At 38.6% G+C, this 15842-nt stretch overlaps 1 protein-coding gene across 8 annotated transcripts in view; it reads right to left on the bottom strand.

Annotated features, from left to right (window-relative positions):
• STXBP4 (syntaxin binding protein 4) overlaps positions 1-15842 on the bottom strand; it is a 152427-nt gene that overhangs the window by 67398 nt on the left and 69187 nt on the right. For all 8 annotated transcript variants that reach the window (XM_071219357.1, XM_071219360.1, XM_071219359.1 and 5 more), the window contains 4 exons: positions 13600-13776; positions 8981-9097; positions 8442-8491; positions 6059-6192 (listed from right to left, as the gene is read on the bottom strand). In XM_071219357.1, coding sequence (XP_071075458.1) covers positions 6059-6192; positions 8442-8491; positions 8981-9097; positions 13600-13776 — 478 coding nt within the window. The remainder of the gene's footprint in view (positions 1-6058; positions 6193-8441; positions 8492-8980; positions 9098-13599; positions 13777-15842) is intronic.

Below are 15842 nucleotides of genomic sequence, written 5' to 3' on the forward strand. Positions count from 1 at the left end.
GGCGGTGTGCAAAGCCCTGCACGACCTGGCTCCTTTCTGGCCCTCTACGCTCTCTCGTGTTACTTTCCCGCTGGCTCAGGTGTATCAGATACCCAGGGCTTTTTCTGTCCCGCAGCTCTGTTAAGATAGCTCCCACCTCAGGGTTTTGTACTTGCCCTGAGAGGCTCTCCCTACAGATTTTCTCCAGGCTGGATCTTTGCTCAAATGTCACCCCTTTGAAAGAGCAGTAACATCCCCACTTACACTCCCTTACACACCATCTGGGTTTATTATATTTGCAACAGCCATCGTTATCTGGAATTGTTATTTACTTATTTGCTAACTTGTTGGTCCATCTCTGCCCCTAAGCAACTCGAAGGCAAGGACTTTGTTTATGCTGTTATCCCGGTGCCTAGGTTAGGGTCCGGCCCAGTGCATGCACTCAATAAATATTTCATGAAAGAATAAAGTCGTGAATCTAAATGACCACAGTTTCTTAAGTGATATATTCTCTCGCTTTTTTTTCCTGGAAATAAAATTGTACCAGGAAAGTAATTACTTATCTTTCTTGAAGCTGATAATAATTTTCCCATTTAAAACAAAATTAAATAACCTGAGCAGAGTCTCTTTTCCAGAAATCACCCAAGATTAAACGTGATATATTTTCTTAATGGAACATTGCAGCAGGGACCTACTTTTAATTTGCAACAGTGCAAGACAAGACATGAGTTTGCCATTTTCCTTGAATGGGAAGACACCACAGATACGTGGTTACTCTCTGGCTCCAAATAATCAAGTCACCGGAGAACAGGGCTGCCTTATAAAAACAGGTGGACTGTCTCTCTAATGGAACTGGAATCCCATGAGCTATTATTCCCTTATGCTTGGAACATTTTCCCAAATTCCAGGAGAAGAAAGATACATAAATATGCATGATTACTTTATGAAGAAGTAAATACCAGAATGCTCATTCTGAATAGTATAGCTGACTTTCACCAAAGATATATGGCTCATCAGGCAAATAAGAAAAGCAAAGATGATAGTTTGAGACCTAGAATAAGTATAATGAGAAGATGCTATGTCAACTCTGAGTTTTGGACCAAAAAGAAAAATTACAAAGGCCTTGAAATGTTGCAGTACTGCATTTCCCCTTCTTCTCCTAAAACCTTCTCCCATCTGCCGAAATAACTTCTAATTAGACCATAAAGACAAAAAGCAGCTATTACTGACGTTCTAATTTTAAAAGTTAAAATATTGCTAATTTCAGACAAGACACCTGAATGGATGCAGGAGGCGTGCGTAGACAAACACATGCAATCAGATGGTCGTTGCTTGGTAGGAGAAAAGTTCACCCGTCTTTCCAAATGGCTGAATAAGAATTACATAACTATGTAACTAATTTGTAGCAGTTGAACATCCATAGTTCTATTATAAGAAATGCTGTGATGAAAATACTTATACATACATTTTATGCATATCTCATTATTTTCTTTGCCAAAAAATACCAATGGGTGGGATTATTAAGTTAAAATATATGACCATTACAACATTTTTTTTTAACTTTCAAAGAAACTTTTTAAAAGCTCGTGATATACTGCAAAACTGATTCCCAAAAATGTTGTGCCAAATTGTCTTCCCTCCTTTTGTGGATGAGAATATTTACTTTGAACTTTAATTAGGGGCCAGGCCCGGGTGGGTCTAAATTGAAGGAATTGTGTGTGTGTGTGTGTGTGTGTGTCTTCTGTACAAGTAACTTAAGAAAGTGTATTCTCCAGGGGAAGAATCCTTGCTTCCTTTGCTCAGGCATCATTTGGGCCCTTGTGGGTGTAGAAACCTTTGCTCCAGCTGCTCATCTAAATTCTGTGCATCTCTGAAGCTTCAGAGCCCACTTATCATTATAGTTTTACCCTCTGTTGTGGTGCAAGGAGACGTTCCTTTCTTGGTTTTAATCTCTGAAGCACACAAACACAATTTCAAATGTCATTTCTAAGTATAAGAGCAGAATGGGGAGGTTTTGGCATGAGATCACCATCATCTTGTTCTCAAACTCTATTCTGAATCTAGACAGCTATATTTTCTAGCTCTAATACTGTGGACTTTTTCATAATCACATATTGGTATATTTATGTGTATGTTACTTTTTAAGACCTTGGATGAAATGTGTGTGTGTATATATGTGTGATACATTTCTCTTTATAAAAGCTTGGGTGTTGAGAACTCTACTCAGAACTGGCTTTTGACCTTTGAGAGGATGGGTGGACCCACGCTCAGGCTGGGGGCTGGCCAGTGCGCACTTGCAAGGTGTGCACAAGGAGGACGCAGCAGTCTGAGGGCTGTGAGAAGCAAGCCAGGACCAGAGGTGCCGTGCAGAGCGATGTGGCATTTGGTGAAGGAGTCACTGGCTCAGACTCCCTTTACATCTGAAGCTGCCTGGATGCCCCAGTGCACGTCATATCTGAAGTGTGGCTCTGCTGTCTCAAGCACCAAGCCCCAGTGGGCCTTCTGCTTGACACAGAATCTGTGTGCACTCTGAGAATTTCAAAAATGCCATTGACTCACAAAGTTAAAAGGGTAAGAAAGAGTCTATCTATCCCCAGGCAATCTCTGACGTTATTACCTGTTCACATTAGAATGCAGGGGTTCCTCAAAATTGCTACTGTTGTTCAGCAGAGGAAGCAACAAATTGGCCCTTGTGTCTTTTTTTTTTTTTTTAATTTATTTTTAGAGAGAGGGGAAAGGGGGAGAAAAAGAGGGAGATGAAACACTGAATATTTAAGAGAAACATCAATCAGTTGCCTCCTGCACACCCCACACTGGGTACTTGGCCCATAACCCAGGCATGTACCCTGACTGGGAATTGAACCAGCGACCCTTTGGTTCTCAGGCCAGCTCTCAATCCATTGAGCCACACGAGCCAGGGCTTGTGTTTTCTTTCTACGAGGTCCTACCTGCCCTGTATTGAAAAGTTCTGGGGGTCTACCTGTAATTGCTAGTGCTTTTGAAGATTTTCTCCTGTTTTTATATTGCATTAATCATTTCCATGGGAATCTTGAAGGAGGGTAGATGCCTGTGTTTATGCTACCAATTAATCAGGAAATCAATACCTTCTCTTCATTAAACACCTCCTAAGGGATTATCTAGCCAGATTCCTTTATTATGCATTTTGAAAACAGAACTGCCTCTTCATGCTTTTGTTACAGAATTATTTTGTCAGTCAAAAAAGACTACTGTCCAAAGCAAGTAGTTATTTTAAATTAAGATTACATTAAAGCATTACAGTATTGATCATGTAAATATTGATCAAGAACAATATAAACGCCCCCAAGGGTTCCAAAAATGATTACGAATGCCTATTCTGTTTGTAAACTGTCTCAATGGACGCAGTGCAATGGAACGGACCAAAGCTGTCTTACAATCAGCAGTGAACAACTGAAAGATAAGATGCTGATTCAGAAATTTAGCCACAGCTTCCTGTGATAATATTCTAACTTAAAATCCATAATAACATTAAAAGTTATATATTAAAAAAAGCTCTCATCTACCAATTTTCAAAAGTATCCACTGAAAGAAGCTTCAGGCAATAATGATTTCGTACTTAGCACAGAGAAAAAGTGCATTTAAATTAATTACTTTAAATAATGATAACGTGGTACGAGCTTAGCAGCTGTGGTTATGTCCATTTATGGAACCTCTTATATTAGCACGGGCTCTGTGAGCTACTGGACACGTTTCTCACTTAATCCTGCACTCCTGCCCCACCGATATGATCTCCACTTTTCATACGAGGAAACAGGCCCAGAGGTTAAGTAATTTGCTCAAGAAAGCTGAATGACTAATTGGGATGCTCTGCGGGGCGTCTACTTCTAGAGAACATCAGAGATTCTGAGAAGCACTGTTTATATGGATTCAAATTCTACTCCAGGCTGCCCCTATGACTCAGGAACTTCCCCACTGCCATCGCTATTCTGCTCAGGGCTGGAATGCATTCATATTATCTGTTATTCTACATCAGGTTTCTTAAGTTGGGGTTCATACACACCTGAAAATGAATGCAAAATTATATAATTGCACAATTTTGGGAAGAAAACTTTCCCTAGATTCTAGTGTAGTCCACAATCCAAAAAAGGTTCAGAATTGTCTTGTACATATTCCTCAGGAGCTGGTTTTTAAGCTCTAAGACCCAAGAAATCTTATTCTAATTTCTGAGAAAAGCCCGTAGTATAACATCTTAGAGTGTATTTATATTTTGAAGAAAGTGGAGGCAATTACCCAAGAGAAAATTTCAAATTGTCACTTGAAATAACCAGATAGCCAGGGCCCGGGCAGTGGGGTGAAGGTTGCAGCTGAATTACCTACGTCATGGTAGTAACTTCCTGTTTTCATCACATACGTACAAAACACTACTGCATAAAAGAAAGAAAAATGAGCTGAGTTGATCTGAATTATTAAACTTAAAAAGATATGTCATGTACCATTACAAAAGCATGGGAAAATATGCCAACATTGGCAATTATATTTCTAAATAAAAAGAAAACATAGAAACTACTGGCTAGTTTTAAACAATGAAGTCTGTATAGTCTTGCAATGGATAAAAAGTTTGGATGGCAGTTTTCACTTTTTTTCCAAAGTAGTTCTTGCTAAATTTCAAATATTTCCTTTGAATAATCATGTTGCACAAATATAAAGGTTCGTGTTAGCAAAGTAACTGAAATTAATGATGGCAATGCCCACTGGACCGTGTCTGTGGGGGGGTGTCCCTTCCCCCTTCCCGCTCTAGCATAAAAATGTCTGACGCATACAATTCTGCGCTTACACATAGTGCTTTTTTCATTCCCCCTTAAAACCTACAGGATTTCTTTACATAAAGAGTTCTTACAGGGTTTTTGAAATGTAATTTCATTTTTTAGAAAGGTAATAGGTTATACCAAAAAAAATCCCACTGCATAAATTAAGCAGACACTATTAAGGCATGATTTCCAGTCCTGCATAACATGGTATTGAAGTAAAAAGTTACCCGAAAGGATTTCCGACTACTTGACTGTATACCAAGTCCAGCCATGTACTACCTAGGACTTTATCCAAAACTCACTATTTTTATATATAATTAACATAGAATTTTATTTGTATCTTTACATATTTGATATCTGATCTCCAGCACAGAAAAATTAAGAACGGCAAACTAGAGAAACAGTGAAACGTTAGAGGCCAGCACAAAAACAATCAGCAGATAGACTGACATCCAGGGAAGAGGCAGGAAAACAAATACGAAGGAAGCCCAAATCCACGAAGAGGCCGAAGTGCCCGGAGATGGCAGGAGGAAAGGATGGCAATGTCAGTCACTTAAGCTTTTACCCAAGATCTCCCTGTCTTTTGAGATGCTGGAAGCTTCTCAGAGCACTGTCCTGCTTCTCCCCTAGCTCAGTGGTGCCTCCGCAGTGTCTGGGGCCAGATCCTGGGTTTCCTGAAGACAGGTGTCCTCTGGGCTGCAGCTTAGGCGTAAATGCCTGAGCAAGCAGCCCTGAAGAGCAGGGAACTGGTTCAGCTATGCCACAGCCCTGCAGTGAATTACCTTGCTGACTGCCCCGGGGTCTGTGCCTGGCTTTCCCTGCCTGTGATCCTGGGGACTTTTCCACGGTTCTGCTGAACTCACTATTTCAGCAGTGTTGTTTTTCACATTCACTGCGTTTTGGGGTCTTCTGCTCAGCGGGGCTGTACCTTCCATCTTATTCCATCTGTTGTATATTATTCAAAAATTCCTCTATGTTGATTCCGCCCACCAGGTTTCCAGTGCTGTTGTGGATTTATTTGTATGCTTATTATTCCATTTCAAAGAGGTTTTGGATGGAAATAAAGGCATGTCTCAATCAGCTATCTTCTGTTGGAAGCCATTTGGGGCACTTGAAATAAAACAAATATTCTTCCCCTACGATGAGTGCATTAAGATTTTTATCTTAGCTATCAATTTTACTGTAGTCAACCTGATATTTGAACACAATTACACTGTCAAACTTGAAATTTTCTTCTTTTGTTTTGTTAAACGAAGTACTTTAAAAAGTGAGAAAAAGTTCAGAAAACTTACAGTCCATGTCAAGTATGGTACGGACAGATTTAAGGAGTTCCTCCGATTCGAGCGCCAGCGCTGCGGCTGTGTGGCGGCCGTTCCTTCCCAGCGGCGAGAGGGAGGTCTGGGGCGCGAACAAGGCCCTTCGTTCACTGCGAGGGCCGCAGAGCAAAGCTGAAGTCAGTGCTCGGGAATTCTTATTGGGCATACACTCGTACAAAAGTACTTCTGTGTCTGGGAGCATTGTATTCTTATAGCCATAAAATGAAGTAATTCACAGAAAACATTATTTCTGTTTTCAGTTCTTCACTGTATAATAAATAGGCCCACTTTAAAAATTAGATTGACACCATACGTAAGACAGAAGGGATGGCGGGATGGTCCACCTCCTAAACCATTCGTTGGGCTTACTTTGTAAGCACTTGTATTGCGCTAACATGGTGTAGCCTTTTATTCAGTTTTGTAAAAATTCAAGTTCAGCACATAAACACAAATTTATAAACACACATCTACTATTACTTTTAGTAATATTAACTATAACTTCGATATGTGTATTTACTCATGAAATTATCTCCTAAGCACTTCCATTTGTTGCCTCCAGATCTGACAGCCTAGATCATTTATATTACTTTTAAAAATGTAAATGTCACCTGAAATAACTGCAATATGTCACCTGATATAATTAAAATGCAAAATTTTACTGCAAAAAGTCATTATGCTAAAATTTTTACTTGAAAAGAGACAATTTTTTCAAATCCTCACCTGAGGACATACGTAAGTGATTTTAGGGATAAAGGAAGGGAGGGAGATGGAGAGGGAGAGAAACATCGATGTGAGAGAGAAACATGGATCAGTTGCCTCTTGTACGTGCCCCAACTGGAGACCAAACCTGCAATGTAGGTATGTGCCCTGACTGGGAATCAAACCTGCAACCTTTCAGTTTAAGGGATGATGCTCCAACCCACTGAGCTATGCCAGCCAGGGAGGAAAGAGATTACTTTAAACTGATGACAAAGCCATCATTACTTACTGTCCATCAAAGCATGATGGGATTAATTCACAAAGAGAAATTAAAGTATCAGTTGTTAAATGTAAACACAGAGCCTTTATTCTGTGCTGAATGACCAAGACAAACATCCACTACAGAAGACATAGTATATTCGAGACTGAAACAAATTTTGCTAGCATTTAACTTTTCAAAACAGGGTGAAAATTTGCTTAATGTTACTTCTTAAAGTTATCTTTCTTTTTTACACCCATGAACTAGTTTAAGGAAAGGGCAGACTCTGGCTTTTAAGTAGTCATTTTAACATTCATTTTTAATAACAGAACTTTTGAATTATTATTCAAGGTCACAAAGAGACCTTGGGGTTGGAGGCAGGGGACATACCTAACTCATACAAGGGGGATCTGATTGCTGAGTGTTTTAACATCCTTACTAATAATAATCATCATGGATTCACATAATTATCTTACATCATAAGTAGCATGCATAACAATTAAAAATGTCAAATTCCTTCATTAGAAGAAATAAAGCATTACAATTAAATGAGTTGAAAAGTGTACTACTATAGGAATTCCTCTAAATTCAAAAATGCTGCGGAAACCTAAAATATAATAAGAAAATATCACCTTCACTTATTAAACTGTTGTTTTCACAGCAAAAGGAAGAGTTTTCCTGTTTCTGCAAGCACACATTGCTAGAAGTGAAATGCTAGTATCAGCTATTATGAGGGAAAAATTGCTTTGAAAATGTACAAACAGAAATTGTTCTTTTGTATCATACATCAAAATGACCAAACTCTTGCAGTTTGAAATCAATAAATGTTATTAGTATGATTGTAGTGCCTAGTAAGAAGCTTTAAATCAGAAACAAACTGTGAATATAACAAAATTAAGGTGTATTCTCCAAGTATATTTTTAATTTATGTCTACTGAATGCTGAAAATGCAAGAAATTGATTGCCTGGGCATGTTTTATAAACTTCTGTTTGCTACAACTAATATGCTAGCTTGACACTTACCTTTAGCACTAAGCCTGTGACTAGTATAGTGACTTTTACTTATACACAGAATGTTTAAAGAACTCTGAGTTCGTCTCATCTTCAAGTTCATTTCTTCTTTATAGAATTACTGACAAAGACAAGCTAGGTGATTTCTCCTTCAACTTTAGAGTACTAGGTTACAATGATTTGCTAAACACCTCAAGGAAATTTCTTTCACAGAGATGAGGTCAAAAACAGTATGTCCTTGTGTCTACTTCCACAAGACATTAAAGAACAGTTCTGAGTAGGAGTTATGTAGCATCTTAAAACTAAGAGATTTTACTATTTTAGCTGCAAATACCAGATGAAACTATAATCAGTAGGCACACTCTGTAGAAATTATTCAAATATTCTTACCTTAAAGTTGTTAAAGGAGCAGAATTATCAGAAAACACTTCTTGAATAGCCTAGCAGCAAACAAAATAGCAAAGGAGATTTCTAAGTTTGATAGTCTCTTAAAATATCTTTTCTTGATTAGTTAATATATATAACTCCCTCCTTCATGCTACCCCCTCAATCGATTAAAAGGTGTTTCTGTTATTGGTGGGGAGATGAATTCATTAACATGCAATTCTACTCAGAAATATAAGAACCATAGAAACTTTCCTTTGTAACTGGTAAATATTTATCAAATAATGTTTATAGAGTATCAAGAGTTTTATTAAAAAATATTCACTAAAGCATAGCATATATTTGGGATCATGTTACCCTGTCTCAATTATTTCTCTTAACAATGTATATGTTAGGGGGCTTTTCATTATCTGGGCAATTTTTAATCTGACTAAGTTAGTTATTATTGCTGTTTTGAGCCCACCAAACAGTGACATTTATTTATATGTTAGTTGCTTGTACATTGCTTAAAAATGGATGTAAAGTAATATAATAGGAAATGTTACCTCTACAAAATGAAGAAGCTTTTCAGTGGATGCCTGAAAAGATTTTCGAGCCACTTCCGATTTTCTCAACTGGCAGTCGAGGACTGTGATTCTCTTTCTTAACTCCTGAACGCTTTCCTGGACAGAGACAGCAAAAAGATCGCCTTACACACTTCTAGTTAATATGAATGGCTCCTACTTTCAGTTTTTGTTAACTAGTATCCAACATTGCCATATCATTTATTTTCTCTTTATTATGTATACCTTCTGATTTGGGGGCAGCACTTAAAAACAATGGCCCATTTAACAGTTAAACTGCACGGGGGTACTGCAAATTTTATGAGATAAGCTCCATATAACTTTATTGATCCCTACAATAAATTACATTTAAATTAGTTTCAGTGGATTTTCTTTTTTTTTTTTTTTTTTTGGCAACATGGCTTACCAGATGCTGACAAAAACCCCTATTAGTGCGGCACAACCAAACGTGCTGAAGATGTACACACATATTTACAATAACACAACGCAGTGGAAAGCCGAGCTGTGGGGAAGTCAGGGATTCCATGGGCAGTGCGGGAATCCCGCCGAGACAAGCGAGAGCAATGCGGTGTGGGCGCTGGAGTGAGGTCACTGTACCATACTGCGCTTTGAGGGTGCATGCTGAGCACTGCTGGCCCACAGGCACAAATGGCAAATGGGAGAACTTTAGAGGGGGAACGAGAAAGAAGCAAACTGATCAAGTGCACAAAGCTTTGACCTTGGCTGTGGTGAGCAGACTGAGAACAGTATCTGCTGAGTAAGCGCTACCCACAAGCCTCCACTCAAGTAGGTTAATGTCAGAATTCGTACTACTGTACAATCTGTAAGTTCATAAGCTGAAAATTCAGTTTAAATTGGTCCCAGGCGGATAGAGGAAAACAAAAAGCTTCCGTGGAGGGATATTTTCTAAACTCAAATCATCAGTAATTCTCACAGGGACTGTATCGAAAGGACATGGCCTCGGCAAGCCAGCTACCATAAACGGAAGTCCACTGAAGGAGAAAAGTTACAGGGTCGGTCCTGTAACCACAGACACTGGAATGATCAGATACAGAATACGTGGCAATGCTTAACATAGTTTAAAAATTCAGAAGGAATTGAAAGCATAATAAAAGGGGTAAGAAACTATCAAAACAGGCCCCATAACATAAAAAATCAGCCTTAAAATAAAAAAAAGTGCAATTATAATTAAATTAGAGACTCGGTTTAAAAGCTTGCTTACTATCCAATTAGATAGAGTTGAAAAGAGGATGAGCAAACTGAAAGACAGAGGTAAAGTATCTTATAATGAAGCAGAAAGATGAAATGGAAAATATAAAAGAAAGAGATGAGGTAAGGAGAAAAAAATTAGAAGATCTTTCATAAATCCAATCTGAATTACACAAGAAAGACCTGAAAAGATAAAAGAAAAATAGCTGAGGATAACCACTTATGGTTTTTCAAAAAAAAAAAAAAACCTGCAAAAGACATTTTTCCCCAGGAAAGATGTTGGGAAGTTCAATGAATCTAAATAATTAAGTTAGCACACAATTAATTCTTCATAGTCAAACTGCTGAACGGTGAGAATAAAGAGATCTTAAAATCTTCCAAAAAGAAACACTAGATCGCAAATAAATGACAGATTGATGACTACTGCAACCGTGGGGTAAAAACACTGAAAAAAATTAAATGTTAACTCAACAATTCTAAAGGTAGCAAAAATACATCTCAAAAACAAGAGTTCGATGAAGATGTTTTCAAAGAAACAAATATGGAGAGAGTTTGTTACCAATAGATCCTTGCTGAATACATTTCTAAGAACAGTACTTCAGAAAGAAAATAATTCTAGCAAGAAGGTCTGAGAAGCAAGAAAGAATGTGAAACACAGGAAATGGAAAACATGGTGGTCTAGCTAAACAAGGTTGACTGCACAAGATAAATTGTAACAGTGTCCAATTTATGGTGTTAAAAGTTAAGGAAGAACTAAAATAGTGACAAAAATAGAAACTGAGAAGGGAGAAATGATTGTATTTATATTCTAAAGTGCTTTTAGAAGAAGGGGAAAAGCTAGTGATTCGTTTTCTAATTTAAGTTACAAAAGAATGTTAAATTTCTAAGATAATCATTAAAAATTAGAAAAAGAGAATATAACTTGTGAACCAGAAGAGGGAAATAAATGGAATGGGAGTGGGAGAACACAGGAGAAATCGGAAGCAATGCAAAAAGGAGGAGGAGGAAGTAGAGGAGAAGGAGAGGAATGAGAGGGAGTGAGGGAAGGAGAGGAAGGAGGAGGATGACGGAGAGGAGGTGAAGGAGAAGAAGGCGGCAAGAAAAAAAAACAAGAAGAAAACGCGAGACAAATAAAATGTACAAGTTAAGAGGGTAGAAATGAAGCCAAGTGCATTAGCAGATAAAAGAATGTAATTGAAACAATCTTTCTACTTAAAGGTAAAAACATTATGAAAACAGGGGGAGGGAGGAATTCTGCTACATGTTATTTACCATATACACACAATTAAAATACAGGGACACTGATAACTTGAAAGTAAAAGGATGTAAAAAAAAATACATAGGTAAACACGAATCAAAAGAAAGCCAGTGTAACTATTTTAATATCTATCAAAAACAAGCATTAAGGGGAAAAGAGTATTACTAGAACGAAGAATTACAACATTTTCATAAAAGCATGATAACATAATTCCAACCTTGTATGCAGCTAAAAGCATTACTTCAAAAATACATATGGAACATTAATCACAAGCCCCTGCGTGTGTGATTTCAACACACTTCCCTGACAAATTAATGCGACTAGAGAGCAACTGAACTGCACAGTGAATGACTCCGATCTGGCGATCTAAAATAAAACGACTACGGAAACAACGGCAGCCTTCTTTCCAGGCTGACTTTGAACATCTGTAGACATCACCACACAGTAAAACAACCATCAACAAACTGTACTGTTACTCTGCACACTAACAACTCACTTCATCTAACGATGCAAAACACCTTTCTGTGACCCAGTGGTGTTTCTAAATCAAGATGCAGTCATAAATATGTAAATTATTCCCAAATTAATCTACATGCTTAATGCATTCTCAGTAAAAAGGCTAATTTTTTGGTGGAATTTTTAAACTGAGTCTAAAAACACAAAAGATCAAAGGGTCATGAGGCCAACACACTCTCTGCACTGGTACTGGGTTTGGAAAATGTCGAGAAGCCCATGCCTAAAACCTCTTCTTTAAGAAAAAAGCATTGTTTTCAGAGACAGGTTAATGGCTTAGCGGAGGGCGTTGTTAAGAGAAATGGTGTAAGGCTCCATTACCCTAAAAAAGAACGGACTTAATTTTACTACCAGACAGCTTAGAACAAGGGTTCTTCAGCGAGGAGCTGGAAGAAAGAATGTCAAATAACCTACGCCTTTAAAAACAAATTTAAGTAAATTCCTCTGAACTCCTTAACGGTTGTGTGTTTTTTTTTTTTTTAAAGACTAATTTTCCTCCCCAAAAGTACTTTTAATATTTTGATCATTCCCAAAATTTTTTTAAGAATCATGTTAAAGTTACAAAAAATAAGCACCTATCTGCATTTTTACAATGTAAATTCTGAGACAAAGATAAAAAAAATCTATGTAATATTTCTTAAGTTTTGCTGCTTTCTCAAGCAGTATGTTTCCCCGTGGTAGTATCCAAAGGTGACGGGAATGCCAGACTTCTTGTGGGACTGGTTCCAACTGACAGATGTAAGGAATATATCCGTACCACCTGAGAGTTAGCCTAGGGAAATTTCAGATTTTCTTCTGTATTTTGCTTGTCTAAGACTGGTTTCACTGGTATATTTAAAGTATTTAACTCGTTAATGTTTAAATCAATAGACATAAATAATTCAAAGTCGCTTTATGTTCTCTTGAAAGGTGATTGGATTAGAGAGATAAATGGTTATTATGTTTATAAACAAACTATGAAGTTATAAAATATCTATTTCAATTTATTTAACTTTCTATCTTACCTCTGTGAAGTAAATGTGTATGTCTTTTATGGTTTTTGAACACCATTCAATGAATATAGTATGCACTATAGAAAAACATCACATAAAAATGCACATAAAAAGATTCACATTGCCTTCTAAACAGCATTCAGCGTTGTGCTATTGAAATTCGAGCCTGCTACATTCAAACTCAGTTTCTCCCCATTAATTATCTTGGGCCCAGGGCAAGATTATTTAACTTTCACACTTCCTTGAGTGCTTTAATCAAAAAGCAAAACCCATCCCTAGACTCTCCTCCTCCTATCCCACAAGACAAATGAGCAAGTTCAGAAACAAAAGAGAAAAACAGTGTAATCAATTAAATGCGAAAGAGTTCCAGGATTTCATGCCTGCGCTGTATCACGTTGACCACTGACCCTAGTAAAGGCGGGGCACGAGCTTTGCCCTCCCAAAGCTATCTGAGCAAAGGGGGGCTCGCAGCGCCCACACGGCCCCTCGCTACACATCATGCTGTCATTGAATAATAGAAGAAAAACACTGACCTAGTTTAGAAGTGCAGATGAAAAGAAAATGAAAACAGGATACATGACAACGGCAAGGAAACCATGGTAACTAGGAGAGGGGACTGTTTTGCTCACTTTATTTTGGTCAGAATAATCAGCAAGCTGGGCCTTCAGCTCTGTGATCTCGGCCTCCAGCAGACGGATCACTTCTTCGTAGTCCATTTCCATTCCATGCGCCTGTCTCTGCGCAGCTTCAGCAAGATGAATCCGGCTTCTCAGGGCTCTGGTTTCTTCAATGACAGCTTTGGCTTCCTAAAGATTTCAAAATTGGTGCCAAGGGGAAAAAAAAAAAAAAACCATGTAAAAATAGTTCAGTGGTTTAAACAAAATATTTCCTCCCTTGAGATGTTATAGCTCCAAAACTTAGTATGTGCAAGTTCCTCACATCTCAATTGAAAATTAATATTCATGTAATTTATTATAGAGAGTAGTTGTCTGATGTTACTTTGTTGGTTTTTAAGATGATTTTCAGTATGGAATCTCCAACTTCACACCACTAGCATCACAGTTTGAAAATAAGGGAAGTAGAAGAGAACAGAAAACAGAAGATAAGAGAGTAAGAATTGGTTCAAAAGATGAGAAGAGTAGGCTTCCACAGAAGTCCAGTAGGTGGTAGGGCTCAGGTTCCAGGAAGGCTCTGGAAGCGTCAACAGTAGCACTGAGAGATCTACAGGGTCGTGGAGCTTCTCCAGGGCCCATGCAGGGAGCCAAAGCTTACTCCGAGACGTCAGTCTAACGGCTACTCCTTTTTTTCAATTTAAACCAAAAGGTAGAATTCAGTAGCGAAATATATACCTAATCCTATAGGATGCAACACTCGCAAGACATTTATTACACGTGTGATTCATGTATCTTCTCTCATTTAACTTTTACACCACCACCAAGAGAAAGGACTTATTTAAAAATAATTTTATACATAACCAGAGGCTTGGAGTGGTTATATAATCCAAGGCCACAGAGTAATGCCAGAATTTAAACCCAGGTCTGTCTGACTCCAACTTCAATGCTTGGTTCACCATTTTACTCTGCCACCCAAAGAGAAGTACGAACAAACAAACAAAGTATAAATCAACCCTGTACATTTTAGATGCATTCTCCACGTGAGGAAGAGGATGGGGTGGCCAAGCACTTGCTGTCTCCAAATGTGCCTTGGAGCTGGGTGGACGGCAGTCCCCCAGGACACTAACATAATTTAACATGGCAGTTACTGTAGTGTAAACCAGTTCTTTGCTTTTCTTGATGCAGAATCTCTTTTCTCTGCAATGGAACTTTCTGCTCCAATTGCCATGGCTAATATTCGACTATGGCTATTTTAATATTCTCAAAGCTATTATAGGATGCTTGATTTTTTGAGCCTAAATATGGTTGAAGTGAGGGGAGGTTTGGGAATATGGACATATTTTTAAGGATCAAATTTTCATTCATGTATTCAAGACTATTCATTGAAAACTTATTTTGCGTCAAGTTCTGTTTTAGGTACCGAGGGTAGACCACTAAACGAAATAGACAAAAAGGCCTCCCTTCTGACCCCAGAATATACACTCCAGTTTGGAGAGAGAACAAATTAGAGATTATCAGTGAAGATCTCATTGAGAAGGCATTGGACCAGAGGCCTGCAGGAAGGATGGAGCCGTGAAGATTTTCCAAGGAGGAGCTTTCTGGGCAGAGGGAAAAGTTCGTGCAAAGGTCCAGAGGCAGGGTTGTGTCTTGCATCTTCAGGGAACAGCAAGGAAGCCAGCGCGGCAGAAGTAGAGAGTAACGGGACAGGAAGGGGGCAGCAGGGCATGGGGGCAGAGTGGTAACTGCAGGGAGGGCAGGGGTGGGGTTGGGGTGCAGGGCCAATCTTAAGGGGCTTTGCAGGCCATTGTAAGGACTTTGGTTTTACTCTGGGTGAGATGGGAAGAGAGTGGAGGGTTTTGAGCAGAAAAGTGATACAATGTACTTAAATTTTAAGTGGGTATCCTTTGCTGCTGTGTTGAGAGTAGACTGTAGGGGGTCGGCAAAGGTGTAGCAGGGAGAAAGGGAAGGGAACAAAGAAAAACATACGTGTGGCTTGGATAAGGGGGACAGTGGTGGACAGAGGCTAAGTGGTTAGATTCCACATGTAGTCTGCGATAGAACAGGACAGCACATCATCATCAACAACCTTCACTTAGCAGACACTGTGTCCAGACGAACATGTTATATCATAACAAATGCAAAGGTGTCTTTTACCTTCCCTCTTCTGGCTCAGCTTAGAACGTTGGGTACGACTTAGAGAAGTGGCAGAAGAGGGTAGAGCACGTTAGATAAAGCGAAGAACGAGAACAAGAGCAGAG

This window comes from Desmodus rotundus, chromosome 9 (assembly GCF_022682495.2).
Source record: "Desmodus rotundus isolate HL8 chromosome 9, HLdesRot8A.1, whole genome shotgun sequence".
NCBI classification, from domain to species: domain Eukaryota; kingdom Metazoa; phylum Chordata; class Mammalia; order Chiroptera; family Phyllostomidae; genus Desmodus; species Desmodus rotundus.